Source organism: Salvelinus fontinalis, chromosome 34, assembly GCF_029448725.1.
Source record: "Salvelinus fontinalis isolate EN_2023a chromosome 34, ASM2944872v1, whole genome shotgun sequence".
Taxonomy (NCBI): domain Eukaryota; kingdom Metazoa; phylum Chordata; class Actinopteri; order Salmoniformes; family Salmonidae; genus Salvelinus; species Salvelinus fontinalis.
The window spans coordinates 15,393,389-15,415,894 of NC_074698.1; the positions used below are offsets into that span (position 1 = coordinate 15,393,389).

Below are 22,506 nucleotides of genomic sequence, written 5' to 3' on the forward strand. Positions count from 1 at the left end.
TCCAGTGACCAAAAAGTGACCATTTCGACAGTCTACAGGACACTGCAAGCTTAATGGGTGCCCTGTGTACTCCGCTGTAGGAATTTTCCATTGTGGATGACCTTTCATCTGTCCTACTGCAGGACTGTAGTTGTAGTTTACCCCTGTAGTTCTGTAGTTCTGTACCCTTGGCTGCTGTTGCTCTATGCCTGCAGCTCCGCTCCACCATGCAACCATCTCCCTTGGCTTCGTATGGCAGCAAACGACGTCCTGTCCTGGCCTGTGCCACCCCCTGATCTGTGATGACTTGGCTGGCTCAGTGACAGGGTCCACAGCCCCAACCTCTGCCATCCTCTGCCAGCTTCAGTTAGAATCATGTGGATGTGTGTGTGACTGTGTTGACGTGGGCTCTGGAAGGACACAGAGGGGAGGTACCTCATTTTGATCTCTCTCTCGCTGTCCAGCCACCACGGTTGTCTTTAATGTCCCTCACTTCTATCTCTCTCTCTCTTCTCCCTCTCTCCATCCTCCTCTCCTGTGGTCCTATGTAGCAGGTGACAGGAACAGTGTAGGGAGTACGGGCAGTGTGGGCAGCACCCGTAGTGCTGGGAGTGGACAGAGCACAGAGAGTAACACTGCCCCCAACGGACAACACCAGCAGACCACCACACTCCCAGACACTGCCAAAGTACTGGTCCAATTGTTATTTCAGCTTTATTTATCCTGGCTAGTCTTATTGAGATAGATAACAATGCTAAAATAATTGCAACCTTACTCACAGCTATGAACAGAGGAAATGTGATATTGTGATTTACTGCCTTCGTATGTAGTGCCAGTCAACAGATTGTTGATTCCTGTGCTGTCTGTAACTTGTCTTGTGCTCTGTTTTGATGTGCAGCCAGCGCCCTCTGCTGGTGACTCAGGGCAACCAGTCCCCAATAAACAGCCTGACCTGACTGCAGGTAGGAATACCAGCCCTTTCTCTCATTACTGTTACATACCACAACATTTCTCCTGAACCTTCACCTTTCTAGTTTGATTTGTGCTTATTGGTAGAAAACATCCTGAACACCATTCATTTAACTCTCCAGTGTGTTTTCTCGTCTAGTGGTTCTGGGTGCTCCTCGGAGGCCGATGGTGAACATACAGAGACCAGGGGAACAGCAGTTTGTCTCCCCACAGTTTGTACGTCCTCAGCAGCTACTGGAGGGCAAGGTGAGACTCAGACACAGGACAGGACAGGACAGGCACCGGACAGGATAGGCACCGGACAGGACAGACACAGGACAGGACAGGCACAGGACAGGACAGACACAGGACAGGACAGGAAATATTGTCCATGTTTGCCACACATTACAACTCATGATTGTATTTTTCTGTGTACTCTGTATGCCACAGTGAAATAAATGTATCTATTAAAAGAAAGGAGGACAGTGAATAGGCCAGTAATTGATGTCAATGTGATACTCAACCCCTCCCCCTGGTGTAGGATGCAGAGGCCATCTACCAGTGGCTGAGTGACTTCCAGTTGGAGCAGTACACTGGGAACTTCATCACGGCCGGCTACGACGTCCCCACCATCAGCAGGATGACCCCAGAGGACCTGACGGCCATCGGCGTCACCAAGCCAGGCCACCGCAAGAAGATCTCAATCGAGATAGGAAACCTCAGCATCCCAGAGTGGCTGCCTGAATACATCCCGGTAAGGTCTTACTGATGCATGTGTCTGTCTGTCTGTCTGTCTGTCTGTCTGCTTTTGTGTGCAAGTCAGATTTTACATTACTTTCATAAAGGTTTCAACTGCGTAGGTCTGACTGTCACTCTTCTCCTACTCCAGGCAGACCTGGGGGAGTGGCTGAGTACCATAGGCCTGCCTCAGTACCAAAGGAAGCTGTCAGAGAATGGCTATGACTCCATCAGCATCGTACGGGACCTGACCTGGGAGGACCTGCAGGAGATAGGCATCACCAAGCTGGGCCACCAGAAGAAGATGATGCTGGCCGTGAAGAAGCTGTGTGACATCCAGAGGGCCATCCTGGCTGCAGAATCTGGCCAGGGCACGTTGCGCCGCAAGCCCCCTGGAGCCCTTCACCTGGTCACCATCGAGCCCCCGGACAGCGCCTCCGACTGCCCCTCGCCCCACACCCCCAAGATGCTGACCTTCCAGGACAGCGAGCTGAGCGCTGAGCTGCAGACAGCCATGTCCAGCCACTACCAGGAGGGCCTGGCCATCAAGAGTGCCGTGGGCATGTCTCGGAGCCAAGAGAGCATCGACGCCCGGTCCAGGGGCTCAGGGCGCTCCCAGGACCCCCCTACGGCCTCCATCACTCCCCACAGCCGCTCACAGGAGAGCCTAGGCAGCAGCAGCACCTCCACCAGCCTCAGTGCTGACAGCAGCCCTGCCAAGGAGAGGAACATTCCAGAAGGCTGGGACCAGAGGTCCATACTACAGCAGCAGCTTCCCAAGCAGGTCCCCCTGGGGGCAGCCACCGTGTTCAAGTACCCAGCCATCCCAGCCAAGCCTAAAGGCCCTGGGTCTCACTCCCTAGGCTCCTCTCCCCAGGGCTCCCCGGCCCAGAGGGGCTTTAGCTACCTCCACTCCCACTGTGGCAGCACCGACCTGGGCCACGGCTCGCCCACCAAGCCCTTGGCACACACCTACCACGCCATGACCCTGGCCCCGCCTAAGAAGCGCAGCCAGAGCCTGACACGCTATGCCCTGTCAGACGGCGAACCAGACGAAGAGGATGACGACCTGGCTCCGCCCTCTAGCACCCTAGGGTCCTACGCCACCCTGACCCGCCGGCCGGGACGCAGCCAGCTGGCAGGCATGCAGACCACACCCGTAAAGTACGGCACTGTGGGACGTAGCCAGTCCTTTGCCGTGCGCGCTCGTAAAAAGGGTCCCCCTCCAGCCCCGCCCAAGAGACTGAGCTCGGTGAGCAGCAGCCACAGCGTTGGGTCCACTGAGAATATGGCGCCCTCTCCTGGGGGGGTGGAGACAGACAGCCCAGGTAGCGTGAGGAGCATCGCAGCCTGTCTGGAGGCCTCCACTGAGGGGAAGAGCCTGTCCAGGCCCAGGCTGGACCTCCTCCAACCAGAGCCTCCCCTCCCCAGCCTCACCCCCTCAAGACTGGAGCCCAGAGAGGCCTCCGCAGGGATGAGGAGGAGGGTGCAGAGTGAATGTGTTCCAGCCCAGACCGACATCCCAGACCATTACCCAGACCCAGAGCGAGGGGTGAAGTCAGACTCTGAGGAGGAGGAACCTAAGGCACCGGGGTTGGATGGCTCCTCATCCCCTCACAATAGCTCCAGCGAGTGTATCCCCTTCGCCGAGGAGGGCAACCTCACCATCAAGCAGAGGCCCAAGGTAGGAGGGCCGCCCAGGGCCGAGAGCACTGTGGAGATCCCGGCAGACAAGAACCGGCCCACCAAGACAGCCCTGGAGGTGCCTGAGTTTAACCTGAAGGAGTCAGACACTGTGAAGCGGAGATACAAGCCTAAAGACCATGCTGGCAGCTCTCCCACCAGTGACAGTGAGGGCCAGATAGGGTCAGACTCCAGTCCAGGCAGCAGGCCCCAGTCCCAGAGCTGTGAGGAGGTGAGTCTGGTCAGTCTGAGGATCAGTGAGGCCAGTCTGGAGGGGCTGGAGAACCTAGCAGTGACAGGCACACCCCTCAAACCCCCCGTCTCCCCCAAGCCTCACAGCTCCCACGGACCCCCCGTCACAGCCCCAAAACCGTCCCGACACAGTCTGGCTGCTGCTACAGGTAACTTATTACACGTGGAAGCTCATTATTATATCTTTATGTTTTTATCATCAATTCTGAGTTTCTGCTTTTGCTTCCTGTCCAACAGCCATAGTGCCGCCCACTATGACTGTCAACGTGGTACAGAGTCTTGCCTTCTCAGCCCCACCATCACCCACACCCAGCCGGTGTCCCCCAGCCCCAGGGCTTCAGTGCCAGGCAGCCCAGACAGGCAAGCCCCAGGTCTGTGGGGTCGGCCCAGGCCCAGGAGTAGAGTCTGGCCCGGGGTTAGAGGTGGTGCAGCAGCAGAGGCTGGAGCAGACCAGCACCTCTCTGGAGGCAGCACTGCAGGCTGTGGAGAGAAAACTCACCCAGGAGGACAGCACTGACGGGTAAGAGAACAGGATAAACACCTCACCATTTCCTGTAAATAAAAAAACTCTCTAAAACTCTACTGTTTATGTGAACTGAAGTAGCATTCATGCAACATTGTATCTGTCCCATTATGGTGTCTGTGAGAGCATGGGCAGCGCCATTGAGGCCATCTCCATTTTGAAGTAGTCAGTTTTCTTCTTCTACTACTTCAATGAGTTGGTAAACAAACTGAAAGGTTGCATACTGCAGCTGGAGTGTGTTGTCTGAACAGGTATAAAGCCAAGGTTGGGGATTTACTGTCACTTGCAGTTCTGGAATGTTTGCTCAGGTCCCACCTGATGACCTGGATGGAATTATGGGATCCTTCCTTAACCCATATTTGACTACTTCAAAATGGTGAAAGTCCTCAATGGCACTGCACTTGATAAAACAGGCTTTTGAGCACTAGAGTCCCCCTATCTATCTCCATGACTAAACCCTGCTTCTTTTTCCACCTCCTGACAGTGGGGCTAACACAGTGAAGTCAGCGGGCAACATTCTGGATGACATTGGCAACATGTTTGATGACCTTGCTGACCAGCTGGATGCCATGCTGGACTAAGCCCTCTATCCACTCCACTGACCAGCCTACTGACCCTTGACCCTTCACCTCAGGAAGTACTAATGACCATGAGAGGGAGAATGGAGCAGGTCACCCCACCTAAGTGTTATCTCCGACCCCGATGCCCTTAAAACTACAGACCAACCCCCACCACCAGACTAGCAGAAAACATATGGCACTACATTGTAGGATGTGCCATGGACTGGGATGGTTTTAATGAACAGTGTGGATCCATCTCCCTCCTCCCTGCCTCCATGTTGCCACTTCCTCTCCTTTCAACAGCAGCACTTAACTCTGCTCTACAGTGCATTGGCATCAGTCACAACAACCCTGTTGGTTTCAACACAGGGCCTGACTGACTGACTGACTGACTGACTGACTGACTGACTGACTGTAGATACATGAGGGGTGGACAACATACTGTACCAGTACACCGTTGTATTGGGTTGTTTCATATAACACGAGTTAAACTGTGTTGTCCTTTTTATTCTACCCAGCATCCTCCATTTCTTCATCTTGTTGGTGTGCCTTTCTTCCCCTCCTTTCTCACAGTATCCACCTCTGTGTGAAGTCATGGTTTGGCCACTGTAGCAGTAGAAAGAGAGAGAGAGAGAGATAATGGGGAGAAGTGGAGTGTTTTTATACTCGCCTATAGAGGAACCATTCCTAGACAGAATATTACTATACAATACCATTTGTATTAGACGCTGTAACTGTCATTTGACCTTTGTATTTCACTATGTCTGACCATTTCAATTGGACCTTGTTGATATTTTCAATACTCTTGTATTTTATCCATTTTCTACCAAGTTGACCACAATGAAAGTGTGTTTGTGTCTTCCTCAAGGCATGGTGCCAGTACGTTTGTGCTGTTAAAGTCTTTAGTAATCATTCTTAAGTAATACAGAATGACTAGATGCTATATCGTGTCTGGTTTTATGAAGCTATGTAAAACATGTAGAAGTGCTGGATAATATTGTTTATACAAAAGGGAAGAAGACCTTAGCTTGTCAAAGCATATTTAGCTGTCGTCACTGTCCACACTGTCAATATAAGGAGTTATACGTGCTTTGTACAGCCAAGGGATGACATGCAAGATATTAATAATGTACACTATTTTTTAAAGAAAAAATAACATTTTAATGTAGATTAGTCCAAATAGTATTTAAATTAGAGTATCTAAATATGTATATTGTATACTTATAGGTATATCTGGGAGCAGAATCATATTCAACCAAAGTTCTTTGTACAGATTTTCCTTCTATATTTTCAATATTTCCATAAAATGCAGAACCATTGTTAAGGGGTTCTGGTCTTCCTTATTGTAACATGAATGAAATTAATTATCTACATGGTTAAAAAACTGTCTTGTTTTTTCCCCCTGTCCACCCAGCATTATATTGCTATGTTCCATATTTGGGCATGCTAGAGTACTTCTAGCAGGGGGAATGAACTCTTCTATGCTGTGTTTCTGTCTTCCTCATGAACTTTCAAATCATTAACCCTGACTTGTATGATTGTGTAGTGTCCTCTACTGTAAATGTTTGTGTCGTTTCAGTGTGAATGTGATCCCTGGCTGTAACCTGGGTTTCATCTCTGTCATTCTCAGGAATGTCACACCTACTCAGTTCAAGCTGCTCTCACATTAAACACGCACACCTGGCGTTTGTGTTATAGAAGGAGGAACAGTGGTTTTGAAGAGGTGAGGTGAATGAGAGCCTTGCGTGAATGTGAAAGAGGTCTGTGTGTCTCAGACGGAACTGAGACCCGCTAGAGGCACCTTATTTAAGATGGGTCTGTGGATATATGTTATACTGTCTTGAGTTATCAACATCTGTCCTTTTTCATCCAGCTGGATCTTCATTTGGTTACAGTTTACCATTAAATATTCAAGTCTGACCCTGTGGACTTCTCTCGTTCATTTCTGGATTTAAATATCCAGAAGCCTTTTAAGAGTGGGTGCATTTCATGTACACCTTCATAGCACAGAAATAGATTCCTAACATTTGTTACTGTAGTCTTAATTTAAATGGAGAATCATGGGACAACAATGGTGAGATCTACAATTTAATACAGTATAGAAATAACATGAACAGTTAAAGAGCATGACACCCCCATACAATTCAATAGTCAAAATAGTGAATCTCAGTCATTCTCAATACTGAACATACACATAACATTTAGTGAAGCGCACATTTATATTCTTATTAAAGAAAGAAATTATGTTTAAGTACATCTACGTAAACGTAAAAACGTGAAAACCTCAAAGCATTTTGACAATGGCAATAAAAAAACTCTGAAATGAAAAGTATCGCAATATACAGTGATAATGGCAATGCTATGGACGTAAGGTTTTCAGCCTTCATATTTATTGAAGTAAGACTGGTATGGATGGACACTGCACCAACATATCATTCCCCAATGACTGACTGACTGTCAGTGGTTGTCGTTCATCAGGTTTTTGGTCCCTAAAAGGTTTGCCGATAATAGAATCTACCACACACCCAGAGCTGATTAGTGAAGGTGCTGAAGGCAAAAACTGGAGAAACATGAAAAAGTCTCCGCACACTTCCAGTCAGAAACAAATGAAAGACATTTGCATCTGACTGGAAGTGGGAAGAGGCTTGCTATTTGGTCCCTGAAAGGTGATAGACTAGACAGGTATGTAAGTGGCTGATCCCATTCTCGTTTAAGGGGGATAAAAATATTGTTTCATGTGTTTCAATGACTGATTAACATGTAGAGGAATGGCCATAAGAGAGACCTACTCCACTATACCGACAGGCACCAGGCTATGACCAGCAGGGACTTCCAAGGTCTTCTGGGCATACACACCCAGGTACAAAACACACACAACCACCTCGACACATGAAATGGAATACTTAAAAACTGATTTTTCAAATCGCAATACAAAGATTCTGATCTGATGTAGCTGTTTCCTTTCCAACATTGGCATATTCGTCTAGATATTGGTAGCACATTTATAGCATCTGGAATATAATACAAATATCTGTGTATATATTTTACATACATATACCTGTATTCTCCCTCACCAATAGTTAAACTGCTGGTTTTAATGAGTCATAGAAAACATGGGGCTTAGAACAACCCCTCTCTCTCTCCGTCTCTCTCTCCTTCACTGACCTCTCTGTGAGTATCTACTGTATGTGGCTGTGTGCAGGGTGAGGTGCTCTATCTACAGGTTGCTGAACAGTTCATTTTTCTTGCTCCAGTCCATGGGCGGGGCCCTCTTGTTGGAACGTTTCTGGTGAGCACGCTCCTTAACCTGCTGCAGGGACAGGTTCAGACCCGGGATGGCGCCCATGATCACTGGCTCAGGCAACTGACCAACCAGGGAGGAGAGAGAGGGGTCAAAAGAGAGTGTGAGACGAGCAGAAGTAGAGAGAGAAAGCACAAGAGACACAAGCCCTGTTTATACCTGGTTCTAAACATGAGTACTCTGTACTGATCTTGTCCGCATTCTGATTTTGCCAGCATATTTAGACAGGTGTAGATGACTAAAAGACACATTGTGAACTGATTGTGATCTGATCTTGCGTCACACACGCAAGTGTAAACAGATCTGGATAGTGAAACCATTTAAATCATTATCCCGCCCTCTAAAATAATTGACAGGTGACGCCATTGACTTATGGCATTAATGTGTCTTAAAATAAATACTTATTATTTTGAAAGAATATCTGTCAAATCATTTTCATACAGGGAGGGACCAGGATATCTGGTCACAATGTGGACACAATAGACGGATAAGAGATGTAGATGCAACGGCTACAATGTGGACCCAATAAGAATGTGGATAAGATCCCGACAAAGGACACATGTTAACACCAAGTATAAACAAGGCTAGAGAGAGAAGACATTTATATTTTGATATTGTAGTAAAGCCTATTTTACAAGTGTGCTCAAATAATAGACAGTAGATTCAGATCATGAGACTTCAGCAGATTTATAATGCTGCTTCACATGTGTTTTCAGGAAGGGACTTGCCTCTGTGGACGGTGTTGTGAGTGAGGCGTTGGAGGAGGTGTTGCTTGGAGACGGGCTGATTGACAGCTTAGAGTCCTGCTCCACCTCTTTGGCGAGTTTTCCATTTCCATTCACCTGCAGTGGACACACAGACAGCAAGCAACAAATCAGATCAAATACAAGTAGCCAAAGTGAGGGTCAAGTTTGAGAGAACTCTCCATGGAGAGTCTGGCTGCAATATTATGTTTGCCCACAGGGAGGCAGACTTTCCTGTGCCCCATACACACACTGTCTGACCATGCTGGTTGGGAAGTTGTATGATATGTCTCCCTAGGCCAGTAGAGGCAGCAGCAGCAGTTTACTAGAGCCTACTGGGGTCAGAGCATTAGAAAAGACACAATCACCCTGTTCTGCCATATCAGTGCCTACCTCACCCTAAACTAAGAAACTAAGATAGCAGGCGTAAAAAAACGTTCTGTTTTTCAGGGGAAGCAGAAGTTAGGTTGAAAATACTGCATCCCTGAAAACCAGAAACATCCGCTTTTTACCATCCCCATGGAGAGTGACCTCCCCCTAACTTCTCTACAACCTCTCAACTCCTCTCTCTACCTTTCCCTCACCTCTCTACCCTGCCTCCCATCTCACTTAGTCCAATGTTTTGACTGTTAGATTTGGGGCATAAATTGGTCAATGACTGAGGACTAGGGTCTCACTACTGACCTGCGCCTGTCTTCTTTACATATGAAGTCTATTAGCATACTATTAATGTAGTGGAGTTAACCTAATGAAATCTTCTTCGGTTTGAGGCCAGTGGCCCGACTCTGGGTTTATCTGCCTGTTTGGCAAGCCTCCAAATCACTGACCATATCTAGATTATATCACAACACACAATAGAGAATCCCCAGATAATACAGTGGGCTGCTATCATATGCCAGATCTCTCTCTCTGTTCCTGAGTCTCTACAGTACAGTAGGTGGTAGGTGTTGGCTGGTCTGTCCCCGTACTAAGGGATTATGTACAAATACCTCAGAGGGATTAACATGGTGCTGATGAATTCTCCATGCCTAAACAACAGTGTATTGCTTTCAACTTCTTGTTATCCAGCATTACCATGTGAACCCTCTATACCCGTCTACCCACACTATTGAGACCTACACTAGCCCTGGTACTGTATATTACAGACACCTGAACCTGGTTCTGTTCTGTCAGGGTAGACTGCTCTCCTGGCTTCCTGAGTGAATGTATTCAGATTACACAGGATTTACATATAATATCAACACAGAGAGTAAGATACCCTCCCTGCCTGGGCCAGCCTGCCTGGTCCAGCCTGCCTGGGCCAGCCTGCCTGCTGGAAACAGTCTGTTTTATTCATTAATGAGTGAGCTGGAGGGAGAATGAGAACCAACCAACACAAAGTAAATTATATGAAGCAATACACACACGCTACAGTCCTATAAAATAATACTAGTCCACTCCCTATGAATGCTCAGCTGATAGGGTGCCTGTCAGTGCCAAAGCAGAAGCAGTTCATCCACAGTGTTTCATTTCTAGGGGCTGACCTGTCAGTGACCTCCACAGTGTTTCATTTCTAGGGGCTGACCTGTCAGTGACCTCCACAGTGCCAGGAAAAAAGACTAGTGTTTTTGGAAGTCCACTCTGTGGGAGCGCAACTCTGTCTGTCTGTCTGTCTGTCTGTCTGTCTGGCTGGCTGGCTGGCTGGCTGTTTCCCTCTCAAATGTTAGTTTTGTATGATATTAGGTCAATAAGGTATTTGGCATCCAAGTCTTACCGTCTTTTCCATGTCTCCGTTGACAACAGGCTCAGGCAAAGATCCTGAAAGCAGAAGAGAACACTGCTCAGTCATGGACTCCACACAAACTCACACTCCCTCCTCCATACCAGCTATTCACAACCATGCAACAACATCTAATCATGGCAATTCTCCAATCTCATAGTCAGTCCTAAATATCCTGTAACTGTCCCACCTCCGTCAAACACCAGAACAGAATTCCAGAGTGACTCATATCCCTGCTCCAGAGAACGGCTCCTATCCAGTTCAGGTTTCATCCCAGCGACACCTACTCTGTTACATAGCGCAGGTATGTGTAGGTCATCCATTATTCAAACAGGGTTTATCTTCACAGAGATGTTCTCTGACCCTGGTTACCTGCCACGCATCATCACGTCCAAACAAGCTGCTGCATATGAAACCCAGTACCCTACTAGCCTACCTATATCAAATAGCCCCGGTAAGAAACTGTCCTCTAACACAAGGATATTAAGGAATGGTTTTCACTTGGCTAAGTCAACCACAGAAAGAGACAATACACTATATCTAAACCTGTGTGTCTATCTAAAACAGATACAGTTGACTGATGAACAACTGGCCCCTGGTCGGAGCTGGTGGAATACTAAGACGGACCCTTACCTGCCATGCTTCAATTCCTCTCACACAGACAGACAGACAATCGGTGAGAACTAAGATAGTAACCTGTTATCATCTAAAGATAGCCTGACCCTGGTCTGCGTCTCCCTGGGCTGTTCTGAGACCTGTTGAAGCTGTCTCTATGTACCTCTGTGCTCCTTGGGTCCCTCCTCACTGTTTGCACACGGACAAGAGGCTCTTCAGTCCCAATACAGCTAACACTACAGGCTGAGAGGCCACTTGGAGCCAGCGCCTTGGAAACCAAACACAAGTGCTGGCCAGAGGGGTGGTGAGAGGGGAGTGTGGAGTGTGTGTCCATCCATGTGTGTGTGTGTGTGTGTCTGGCCGCGTGTTTGCGCACACATGTATGTGTGTGTGTGTGTGTGTGTGTGTGTGCGCGTGCGTGTGCGTGTACGTGCTTGAGTGTGTACCAAAGTCACGGTGCCCTCTGAGTGGGCAACACGAGAGAGCAGTTACCTGGGCAACGCAACAATGGAATTTTGCTCCTGTTGGGCATTTTTCAGTCAGGTTTAGAAGCCGATAGCAGAAACCAAAGGAAGTTAGATAGGACTAAGACCTGACCATATATCCCCCTGGATGGAACAGGAGTTCTATCTCCTTTTACTGCTTCTCGATACTCATTCAGAGGAAAGGACACAGCATGTCAATCATCAGTACACTTTGAGGTGTAACCGTGCCAATGGATAGCTGTCAAATCAAATCAAATGTTATTGGTCACATACACATATTTAGCAGATGTTATTGCGGGTGTAGCGAAATGCTTGTTTAAACAACCAGTGTGGACTCAGAATACAAGAACATTCCTCCATGTAAAACAGAGGAAATTCTTATCACAACAAAGCAGCTACTGTATTTTTATTGATGCACTAAAGAAGCATAAAACTCCCAGTTAGGTCAAATAGCATGAAAGACACTAACTGACAGGGGCGGCAGGTGTGGTTAGGGCGTTGGGCCAGTAACCGAAAGGTTTCTAGATCAAACCCCAGAGCTGACAAGGTAAAAATCTGTTGTTCTGCCCCTGAACAAGTCACTTAACCCACTGTCATTGTAAATAAGAATTTGTTCTTAACTGACTTGCCTAGTTAGATGAAAAATAAATATGCTGTACTTCTACCCACCATCTTATTAATACGATGGCACAGACAGGTAACCTTTTTAATAAACAGCCTCTTTGGGGGTGTTTGCAGCACACACACTGACTAATATGTATGTCCCAGACACAGAGGGCACCGATTTCCTCCACACCCATATGGTTGTCATAGCGTCGGCTGGGCTGGCATCATCGTTCTATGAGGCCGTTGGCATCAGAATGGCACTCAGAGTAGCCAGCCAAGTGCTGTCATGGGCCACCGCCCTGTTTCAACAAGTGTTACTTGGGCACAGTTGGCCTCCCAAGCCAAACACAGCTTGACGTTTCTTGTCATGAATCTTGCCTTGGAGGCAGAAACAAACGATTCCCGCTAGATGGGCCAGCTACAAAGTAATTATTGACTATATTGTAAAAATGTATGAAAGCTAAGATGTGCTTTTTGGTCTTATTTTAAGGTTAGGGTTAGCAGTGTGGTTAAGGTTATGATTAAGGTTAGGTGAAAAATCTGATTTGAAGACTTTGTGGCTGTGCCAGCTAGTGACTACTACGCAGAGCTGCCTCCAGGGCAAAATTCATGACAATAAATGCCAACCTTCAGCCAGACTCTCCGGCACTGGAATCAATTTACAGGCTGTGGCTCCCTCTAGGGGCTTTCAGAGGTACAACAGCCTTCTCTTTGTGAAGAGCTCAGTGGTTGTTGGGGGAAGTTGCCCCTAGACAGTTGGGGGAAGTTTGCATTTAGCCCCTAATAGTGGTTGACATTCAGGGAAGTTAAGCTGATTCTAGATCCGTACCTAAGAGTTAGGATTTTGTACCTCGAGCAAACAACGTGAGGGGACAGGAAATGAGATGAGCTCAGTATCTGTGTCTCTGTGTCTGTGTTCCTTGGCAGAGAGAGAGGAGCAGAGGAGCCTGGCCAAGCAGTCAGACAGACCCTTAATCTGCTAGTGTTTACCAAGGACAGGGGGACAGGACAGGGGTAAGAGATCAGGCCTGAGAGAGAAACCTCTGGGGACTATAGACATTGAATGAGGCTGTTAAAGGAGAAGTAAGTGGTTTAATCATTACCTGCCTGCCTAGTTAAATAAAGGTTAAATAAAAAAAATGATTAGGTGATTGCAGAGGCACAACGCTCCCTACACTGTGAGGCTGACTCAGATCTGATAATGATTCCCATGTCCGTCATGGATCGTGTGAGTGAGGGGCTTCAGAGGTCTGTCCTTCACACACACAGTGAGGAAGGTGCAAGCTGATAACGTCCATTGTGTGTGAATGCTTGGACACGTATGTCTACAGAAAGGACTAATTCAGCCAAACTGCATCAACTGAGTTCTGGCCCTTTCTTGTGGATCTCTGGTCTCACCTGTGATGTGTTCTGGGGTGGGAGCGACTCTGCACCTCCTGAAGAAGGCATCTGTGTCTGTGTCCACAACCAGTAGAGAGGTCTCCTCACCACCAGACTTGATGGCTGCCACCACCTCCGAGTGCTGCTTCCCCTCCACTGTCATACCATTCACCTGGAGAGAGAGGGGGAGAGACGGAGAGATAGAGGGGGAGAGAGACAGAGAGGGGGAGAGGGCGAGGGGGAGAGAGAGAGGGGGGAGCGAAACAGAGAGAGAGGGGGGGGGAGAGAGAAAGGGGGAGAAAGAGGGGGGCAGAGAGAGAGGGGGGGAGAAGGGGAGAGAGAAAGAGAAGAGAGGGGGGGAGAGTGGGAGAGAGAGGGGGAGAGAGACAGAGGGGAGAGAGGGGGAGAGACAGAGAGAGGGGGGAGAGAGGGAGAGAGTGTAAGGAACTTCAAAACACACACAGACACAAGAGTCATGTCTGCACAAATCAGCTCATGAAGCATTAACTCCTTAGTTGTATAAGTAGTGTAACTATAGTTTACCAAGTCTAAACGGTGACGGCTAGTCCAACAGCCTAAAACTACAGGTTTCCCTTTCACATCAGCACCATAGTTTGTTCAAGTAACTAACTATTTATGGGAAACTATTTCTTGCATATTTCCATTGTTCTCACAATGAGGATGATAACCTGTTTATCAAAGCTAGGACTCAGTTTTCAATATTATCAGTCTGTTGTCCAGCAGGAAATCCTGTCTCTCCACACAAACACAGAATATGCTGCTGCACACACACAGAGAGGAACTGAAGCTCTCCCAGGGGCTTGAGAAATGAGTGTTAAACTCTTCACTGTTGCATAAGAATCTGTAGTACGTAGTCTGAATACAAATGAAACATTGCTGAAGAGAACAGTGTACAATTCAGAGAAAACATGAAGGAGTGCAAAACATTCTACTTTCCTTTCTCTTCATACAGTAGGTTCTTAGATAGCAACAACTGCTAGTAGCCAGAGAGTGCTAGCAACACCATCTCAGCCATCAGGCCATTGGCCCAGCATATGTCATAATGTCATCTGTTCCCCAGACAGCTGAACATTCTGAGGAACCACTGCTGAGATAGCATGTGTGTACTTTGTTTGTGTGGCTTCTGTGAGCTCTAAGTGTCTATTTTATGCATGTGTGTGTGTGTGTGTGTGTGTGCGCGTGTGTGTGCGTGTGCGTGTGTGCGTGTGCGTGTGTGTGTGTGTGTGCGTGTGTGTGTGTGTGTGTGTGTGTGTGTGTGTGTGTGTGTGTGCGCGCGTGTGTGTGCGTGTGTGTGCGTGTGTGTGCGTGTGTGTGCGTGTGTGTGCGTGCATATCTTTGTGTGTGTGCATGTTTGTGCATGTGTGTATGTGACTTGACTAATTAAATAAAGGTTACATAAAAATATAACAAATAATTATGTGTCTGTGTACGTGTGTATGCGCATGTGTGTAATGCGTGCATGTGTGTATATCTGTGTCGGTCATAGGGTGGGCCTGCCTGTCTACCACAGTCCCAGGAAGGAGACCAAACAATACATGCTTGGGCAGTAACAATAGCTGTCCATTTAACAGAAAGAATACAGTCCTCAGTGGGTGGTGGGTGGGGTCCGCTGGGGGATGGAAACCCCTCTCTGTCTCAAGCATTCAACTCTCTTCACTTTCCTCTCTCCTTTTCTATGCAGTCTCTCATGGCTGCTGGGGTATAGCAGAAACTCATTTACAAAACAGTGGCTAGAGTAGAATGAGGGCAGCCAGGCAGCCATACACACCTCTGACAATACACACCCACCCACCCTGCTCTACAGTACTGAGTAATGAGCAGGATAGACTGGGGTGGTGGAGTGCAGACAAGTCACCAGTGACAAAGCTGGATTATCCCAGTCTGAGCTAACTCCCAGTGACAGTGTCCACCTCTCCCCTCCTATGAGATTAGGACCCCACACAGAGACTGTTACTACCACTCACAGTCCTCCTCACTCTACACTTCAACTTCAACATGACTGAATTGTGCCAAGGCCATTAAAGACAAGTCCCGTAGTTTTAGAAAAGCTTGCATGACAAACTAAATTATTTTCATTAATACAATATTATTCAATTTACTACTATACAGTAATAATAGTACTGTGCATTGAATACTACTAACAATAGTAATGTACTATTACTATACATGGAATAATAATAATACAGCATGATGCCAGAGGTCAAAGGTGAGCTAGATAGTTACCTGTACTATCATGTCCTTGGCCAGCAGGCCTGACCTCTGTGCAGGTGAGTCCTCATCCACTGCTCTGATGTACTGGCCTGGTCTGGCCTTCTCACTGTGCAGGTTGAAGCCGTAGCCATGAGGCCCCTTCTTGATCACACACAGACGCGGCCTGAGCTCACTCTGCACGTCCTGATGAAGAGATGAAACACAGTTAGTTGAATATTAGCCTGTTGGAGTATCTACTTTCTCCTTCCATCTCCTGGTTTCCTGTGCTAAGACAATGAATCACATTCATAGAACTTACAAGAAATGATTCACATTAACAAAAATATGTTTTTCCTTTACCATTAATATCTAATACATCACAATATCGGGCGGCAGGTAGTCTAGAGGTATTGGGCCAGTAACCGAAAGGTCGCTGATTTGAGTCTCCAAGCCATTGATCAAGACAGTTAACCCCCAACTACAACTGACGTGGATGTGAAGGGGTTGGGTTAAATGCGGAAGACACATTTCAGTTGAATGGATTCAGTTGTGCCAACTGACTAGATATCCCCTTCCATTTCCCTTCCTTCCCCTTCCCATATGTCCAGTATGCTGATATGGTATAAAATGCAGTAATAGACTACATTTAAGACCATGACTCTGACATTGATGATCAAATCAGACTAAAATTATACCAGAGGAAGGAAAGGAGTCTGACAGAATAGGAGGGTGTACAGAGCATGTGACTGGAGCTGTGTTGGTGTAGGAAGGACTGTGAGGGGCAGGGCAGGAGCCAGGAGGCATGGAGCCACTACCCCGGCCTGAGGAAGGGCCAGTTCCTGAGGGCCAGGCCCCTGCGTTGTGTGAGCCCAGTCAGCCCAGTGAGCCCAGGGCAGGACAATAGCAGGCTGGGAGGTGACCCCTGTTCTCCTGCCTCTCTGAGATGACAGGAAGACATAGCACTGTATTGTCATCCAGGAAAAAACTCGACCAAGTCCAGCTACTCCCATCCGCCGGTAAGAGAACACAAGTAGTGTCTTTTTTTAGTAAGGGGACAAAGCCTCAGGGAATGTTCAAATGTAGGTGCAGATTTAAATACAGCACAGATATAGAACAGGAGCCAAACAAATGACACAATCATAATCAATGTCTCTCTGACCCAACAATCCCATACTCCCCCTATTGGCCAATATGATTATTGACGTAATCAGTTTTTCCAAATACACTTTTGACGAGACTTTGATTGAGACCTACAGTTGAAGTAGGAAGTTTACATACACCTTAGCCAAATACATTTAAACTCTGTTTTTCACAATTCCTGACATTTAATCCTAGTAAAAATTCCCTGTCTTAGGTCAGTTAGGATCACCACATTATTTTAAGAATGTGAAATGTCAGAATAATACTAGAGAGAATGATTTATTTCAGCTTTTATTTCTTTCATCACATTCCGAGTGGGTCAGAAGTGTACATACACTCAATTAGTATTTGGTAGCATTGCCTTTAAATTGTTTAACTTGCTTCCCACAATAAGTTGGGTGAATTTTGGCCCATTCCTCCTGACAGAGCTGCTGTAACTTAGTCAGATTTGTAGGCCTCCTTGCTCGCACACACTTTTTCAGTTCTGCCCACAAATGTTCTATAGGTTTGAGGTCAGGGCTTTGTGATGGCCACTCCAATACCTTGACTTTGTTGTCCTTAAACCATTTTTCCACAACTTTGGAAGTATGCTTGGGGTCATTGTCCATTTGGAAGTCCCATTTGCGACGAAGCTTTAACTTCCTGACTGATGTCTTGAGATGTTGCTTCAATATCCACAGAATTTAACTTCCTCATGATGCCATCTATTTTGTGAAGTGCACCAGTCCCTCCTGCAGCAAAGCACCCCCACAACATGATACTGCCAACCCCGTGCTTCACGGTTGGGATGGTGTTCTTCGGCTTGCAAGCCTCCCCCTTTTAACCTCCAAACATAACGATGGTCATTAAGGCCAAACAGTACTATTTTTGTTTCATCAGACCAGAGGACATTTCTCCAAAAAGTACAATCTTTGTCCCCATGTGCAGTTGCAAACTGTAATCTGGCTTTTTTATGGCGGTTTTGGAGCAGTGGCTTCTTCCATGCTGAGCGCCTCTCAGGTTATGTCGATATAGGACTCGTTTTACTGTGGATATAGATACTTTTGTACCTGTTTCCTCCAGCATCTTCACAAGGTCCTTTGCTGTTGTTCTGGGATTGATTTGCACTTTTCGCACCAAAGTACGTTCATCTCCAGGAGACAGAACGCGTCTCCTTCCTGAGAAGTATGACGGCTACGTGGTCCCATGGTGTTTATACTTGCATACTATTGTTTCTACAGATGAACGTGGTACCTTCAGGCATTTGGAAATTGCTCCCAAGGACGAACCAGACTTGTGGAGGTTTACAAAAAAATTCTGAGGTCTTGGCTGATTTCTTTAGATTTTCCCATGATGTCAAGCAAAGAGGCACTGGGTTTGAAGGTAGGCGTTTGAAATACATCCACAGGTACACCTCCAATTGACTCAAATTATGTCAATTAGCCTATCAGAAGCTTCTAAAGCCATGACATAATTTTCTGTAATTTTCCAAGCTGTTTAAAGTCACAGTCAACTTAGTGTATGTAAACTTCCGACCCACTGGAATTGTGATACAGTGAATTATAAGTGAAATAATCTGTCTGTAAACAATTGTTGGAAAAATTACTTGTGTCACGCACAAAGTAGATGTCCTAACCGACTTGCCAAAACTATAGTTTGTTAACAAGAAATTTGTGGAGTGGTTGAAAAAACGAGTTTTATTTTTATTTTTTTTTATTTTTTTATTTAACATAAATAAATAAATAAATAATTACCCCCTTTTCTCCCCAATTTTTGTGGTATCCAATCGCTAGTAATTACTATCTTGTCTCATCGCTACAACTCCCGTAAGGGTTCGGGAGAGACGAAGGTCGAAAGCGATGCGTCCTCCGAAGCACAACCCAACCAAGCCGCACTGCTTCTTAACACAGCGCGCATCCAACCCAGAAGCCAGCCGCACGAATGTGTCGGAGGAAACACCGTGTACCTGGCCCTCTTGGTTAGCGCGCACTGCGCCCGGCCCGCCACAGGAGTCGCTGGAGCGCGATGAGACAAGGATATCCCTACCGGCCAAACCCTCCCTAACCCGGAAGACGCTATGCCAATTGTGCGTCGCCCCACGGACCTCCCGGTTGCGGCCGGCTGCGACAGAGCCTGGGCGCAAACCCAGAGACTCTAGTGGCGCAGCTAGCACTGCGATGCAGTGCCCTAGACCACTGCGCCACCCGGGAGGCCGAAAAAACAAGTTTTAATGACTCCAACCTACGTGTATGTAAACTTCCGACTTCAACTGTATAATAGAGATTCTAGAATCCATCAGCCAATCACACACACACACACACACACACACACACACACACACACACACTACATCAAAGCAGAGCAGTCATGAATGACCAATAGCGTTTGTCTTATGTAAGTTGATTGCAGTCTTAAGGAGGAGTAGAGTGCTGTATTAGCCAGTCCAATCAGTGAGTTAAAAAAAAGGGGCAGGGGCAGGCTGCTGGATGGAGTGCTGTCATCACTGAGACTCAGAACGGAAGAAGCCTTTTGTTTAAGGAATCGCACACAAAGCCTTCCCCCTTCCAACGAGCCGCAGCCTCTCCTTCTGTGGAGTAGAGGTCCAGGAAAAGACAGGTTTCCTGAAGACTCCACCTGCTTCCCGCTTTCAGGAAGGGCCCAGGCAAAGCCCCTCCCCCACAACCCATACGATCCCTCAGCCATCTCAAGATGCAACAGCTTGAGCGCTAACTAGTCATAAAGAGACTAGACTGTTCAGTAGACCATTCTTGCTGTCAAAGACAAATACTGATCCTCTCTGAGACAACATCAATAACGCTGGGGCTGGCCAGAGCTTCAATGAGGCTCAACTGCCCCCTGAATTCATTCCATGTCTCTGTAGGAGGTTCTAGTCGGAGGAACAGAGTTGAACATGGCTAGGAGGATAGGGTGCAACAGGAGTGTGCCAAACACTGATCCTGCCAATCAGACTTAAGTTGAGTACTTCTGCATCTGATGAAACTGACAACCATCTTACATGTTAATCTGGTCTGATTCTCCTCCATGTTCTTCATTCCAGACCTCCGTATAAAATATACATTCCAAACTGTGAGTAAATCAAAATCAACTGTCACAACGTATTTATATAATAAATTAAGATAATAAATACTTTAATAAGGATCAAACAAGCATATTTAGAGGGAAAGTAGAGGACAGAAGAGAAAATGGGAAAGTATGCAGGAAAAGCACATTAATTGGAACTTAATTCTCCCTGAGTAATTCTTGGTGTGGTCCCTCTATACCCGAAGGCCAAAGTCCTGGTTAAACTGAAAAGGCTGGTTACAGTGGTTTCTCTGCTTCCTGTTTTTGGTGTGAAATCTCCGTTTTGCTACATAATTAAACGCAAACTGCAAACTGTATGCCACAAAGGATTTTCCCTTCAAAATGAAGAAGAGCAACTGAGGGTGCACCTGCATCCTACAAACTGAAGGCTAGAAACATGGGGTCATGGAAGGTCATGCAAGATAAGAAAAATACAGCATGGCTTGAGGATGTCCTTCTGGTATGTAGATCCTATTGACTGTCCACTGCACAAGTCTTACCACACATTTTACAGATGAGCACTAAGCACAGTGTCTGACAAACACAGATCTGTTTTAGTCCAATTAGAGTCCTATTCCTCTGAAGGTGGACTATGCAGAAATTGCTCCGTCATTTCCTGGTTGCTAAAATTCAAATAGCTAGTCCTAATGTCAGTTAATGTAACAAAACAAGCAAGTATAGTGTAGAAAATCATTGTACCATCGAAACTGCTGTGAAATATATTTTCCATAACCAAAACATACAGTATTTTAACTATTTGAAGCTGGTGTACAAAACCGAAAGTAAAAGACCCCAAAATCACATTTAAGAAAGGGAAGCATAGAAATAGAACACATAGAACAGATCTACCGCTTCTTAGACTTGCTTTCAATGAGAATGACAGATCTATAACAATCATTTCTATGTGCATTTGGACAGGTCTCCCAAAAAAGTTACATATTGCAGCTTTAATAACAGACAGTCACAGCGGAACACAGCCAGGAAGGATGAGGTCAACTGGCCAACGTTGAGCGTCCCTGCCAACCAACAGAAAGGGACCATGGCATGGTGGCTGGGATAACAGAAGGCAGTTTGTGTCAGGAGCAGGGAAGAATCTCCGGGAGGGCACGGAATCTGTGGAATCTGCTGCACACACACACAAACCAGGGCCTTCTCCTGGGGAGGAAACCGTGCTTCACTCCTACTGCATGTCCTGTGTGTGTGTGTGTGTGTGTGTGTACATTCATCCTCTCCACTGCAGGAAGGGAGTAACGCATGGAAGATACCATAAGAACAACAGTCACCTGCAGTGGTCAGCTTTTAAAACAGTCAGCCCAAACAGACAGTTTACAGTCACACACCCCCCCCCCCCCCCGCGCAATAGCCTGCGTCACATTCCTTATGCGCTAAACGGGAGAAAACACAACCCAGCTTTGACAGAATATAGGGAACACCCATAGCAAATGCCATGGTGTGCTATTGGAAAAATTAGGGTGACTGTCTGTCTGCCTCTGTATTATAAAAGTCTCCCACATGAAACCAATATTTGTTTTAGATAAGCTTAGCCGTGACCTGAGTTCAGTCTCAGGTCAGAAATATTTGTCTAATCTTTTCACTCTTTATTTTGTTTTGAATGGTTCCCAGAACCTAGTTCTCTCTATCAAGACATAATATTTGGAGAATGTGGGAGAAGAACGCTGGAAAGTACGTCCAACTCGGGAAAGGCAGTTACTGGTTCCAAATTCCAAAAGTAAAGGGTTTGGTCATGGTAACCACTCAGGTGGGGGAAGATTACGGTGACCAACTATTACATAGTTAACATTCAATTCAATTCATTACATCATATTAAGCATATTAAGCTTTATCTTGTTTTAGGAAATGAAAAATTCCTGTGCTAATTATATACTATAAATATGAATACCGTGTGCTACAACTCCTGAATAGTTGTTTCTAAGCTTTTACCTTAAACAACATGTTCCTTTAAAGCTCCCAGAGATCTCGCATATGGGCACTTTGTGCTCCAAACACGTTGAGTTCAGTGACCTCTCAGGAATATCCATGCTCTCATCTCTATCCCCCACACCTATATATATCTACATCACCTTGTGTTGACTTCTATATGAGGACGTTTCTAACAGGCATAATCTCTGGGGTCTGGGGTCCCACACAGGAACCTCATATCTCCAGTCAACTGAGAAGCAACACCTCATGAATAACAGTTAATACAGGGAGAGAAACTGAGACAACAGTTACAACACAGTTAGTATTAACATTTATGTGAATAAATGACAACGTTTTGCATATCCTGAATCATCAGAAATAACCATACTAGTAAGTATTTTCAAAGCCAGAGAAAGTATTGTGCTTTGTGGACTATTTGAAATGCTTCGGCATAGATCTGACATACAGTGAGTGGAAGAGAATGGGTTCCTAGCTGAACACATTCACTGGATGAAGATGACACAAACTTTTCTAACATGAGGGGAAGTACGCAGCACAGGAACTGCTACTTCTTTCCTGAAGCATACTCTTCCCTCTGTAGTC

General features: G+C 46.4%; 2 protein-coding genes across 4 annotated transcripts in view; one reads left to right on the plus strand and one right to left on the minus strand.

Moving 5' to 3' along the window:
- Positions 1–6,603, plus strand: part of LOC129833254 (caskin-2-like) — a 94,113-nt gene extending 87,510 nt beyond the window's left edge. For all 3 annotated transcript variants that reach the window (XM_055897701.1, XM_055897703.1, XM_055897702.1), the window contains 7 exons: positions 531–667; positions 878–941; positions 1,088–1,194; positions 1,469–1,681; positions 1,817–3,749; positions 3,838–4,120; positions 4,608–6,603. In XM_055897701.1, coding sequence (XP_055753676.1) covers positions 531–667; positions 878–941; positions 1,088–1,194; positions 1,469–1,681; positions 1,817–3,749; positions 3,838–4,120; positions 4,608–4,704 — 2,834 coding nt within the window. In that variant the 3' untranslated portion in view covers positions 4,705–6,603. The remainder of the gene's footprint in view (positions 1–530; positions 668–877; positions 942–1,087; positions 1,195–1,468; positions 1,682–1,816; positions 3,750–3,837; positions 4,121–4,607) is intronic.
- A 155-nt stretch (positions 6,604–6,758) lies between these two features.
- The window catches only part of LOC129833265 (Na(+)/H(+) exchange regulatory cofactor NHE-RF1-like), a 46,949-nt gene continuing 31,201 nt past the window's right edge, over positions 6,759–22,506 (minus strand). The window contains exons 2-6 of the mRNA XM_055897721.1: positions 15,817–15,987; positions 13,591–13,744; positions 10,481–10,524; positions 8,713–8,826; positions 6,759–8,047 (exon numbers count right to left, since the gene is read on the minus strand). Coding sequence (XP_055753696.1) covers positions 7,901–8,047; positions 8,713–8,826; positions 10,481–10,524; positions 13,591–13,744; positions 15,817–15,987 — 630 coding nt within the window. The 3' untranslated portion in view covers positions 6,759–7,900. The remainder of the gene's footprint in view (positions 8,048–8,712; positions 8,827–10,480; positions 10,525–13,590; positions 13,745–15,816; positions 15,988–22,506) is intronic.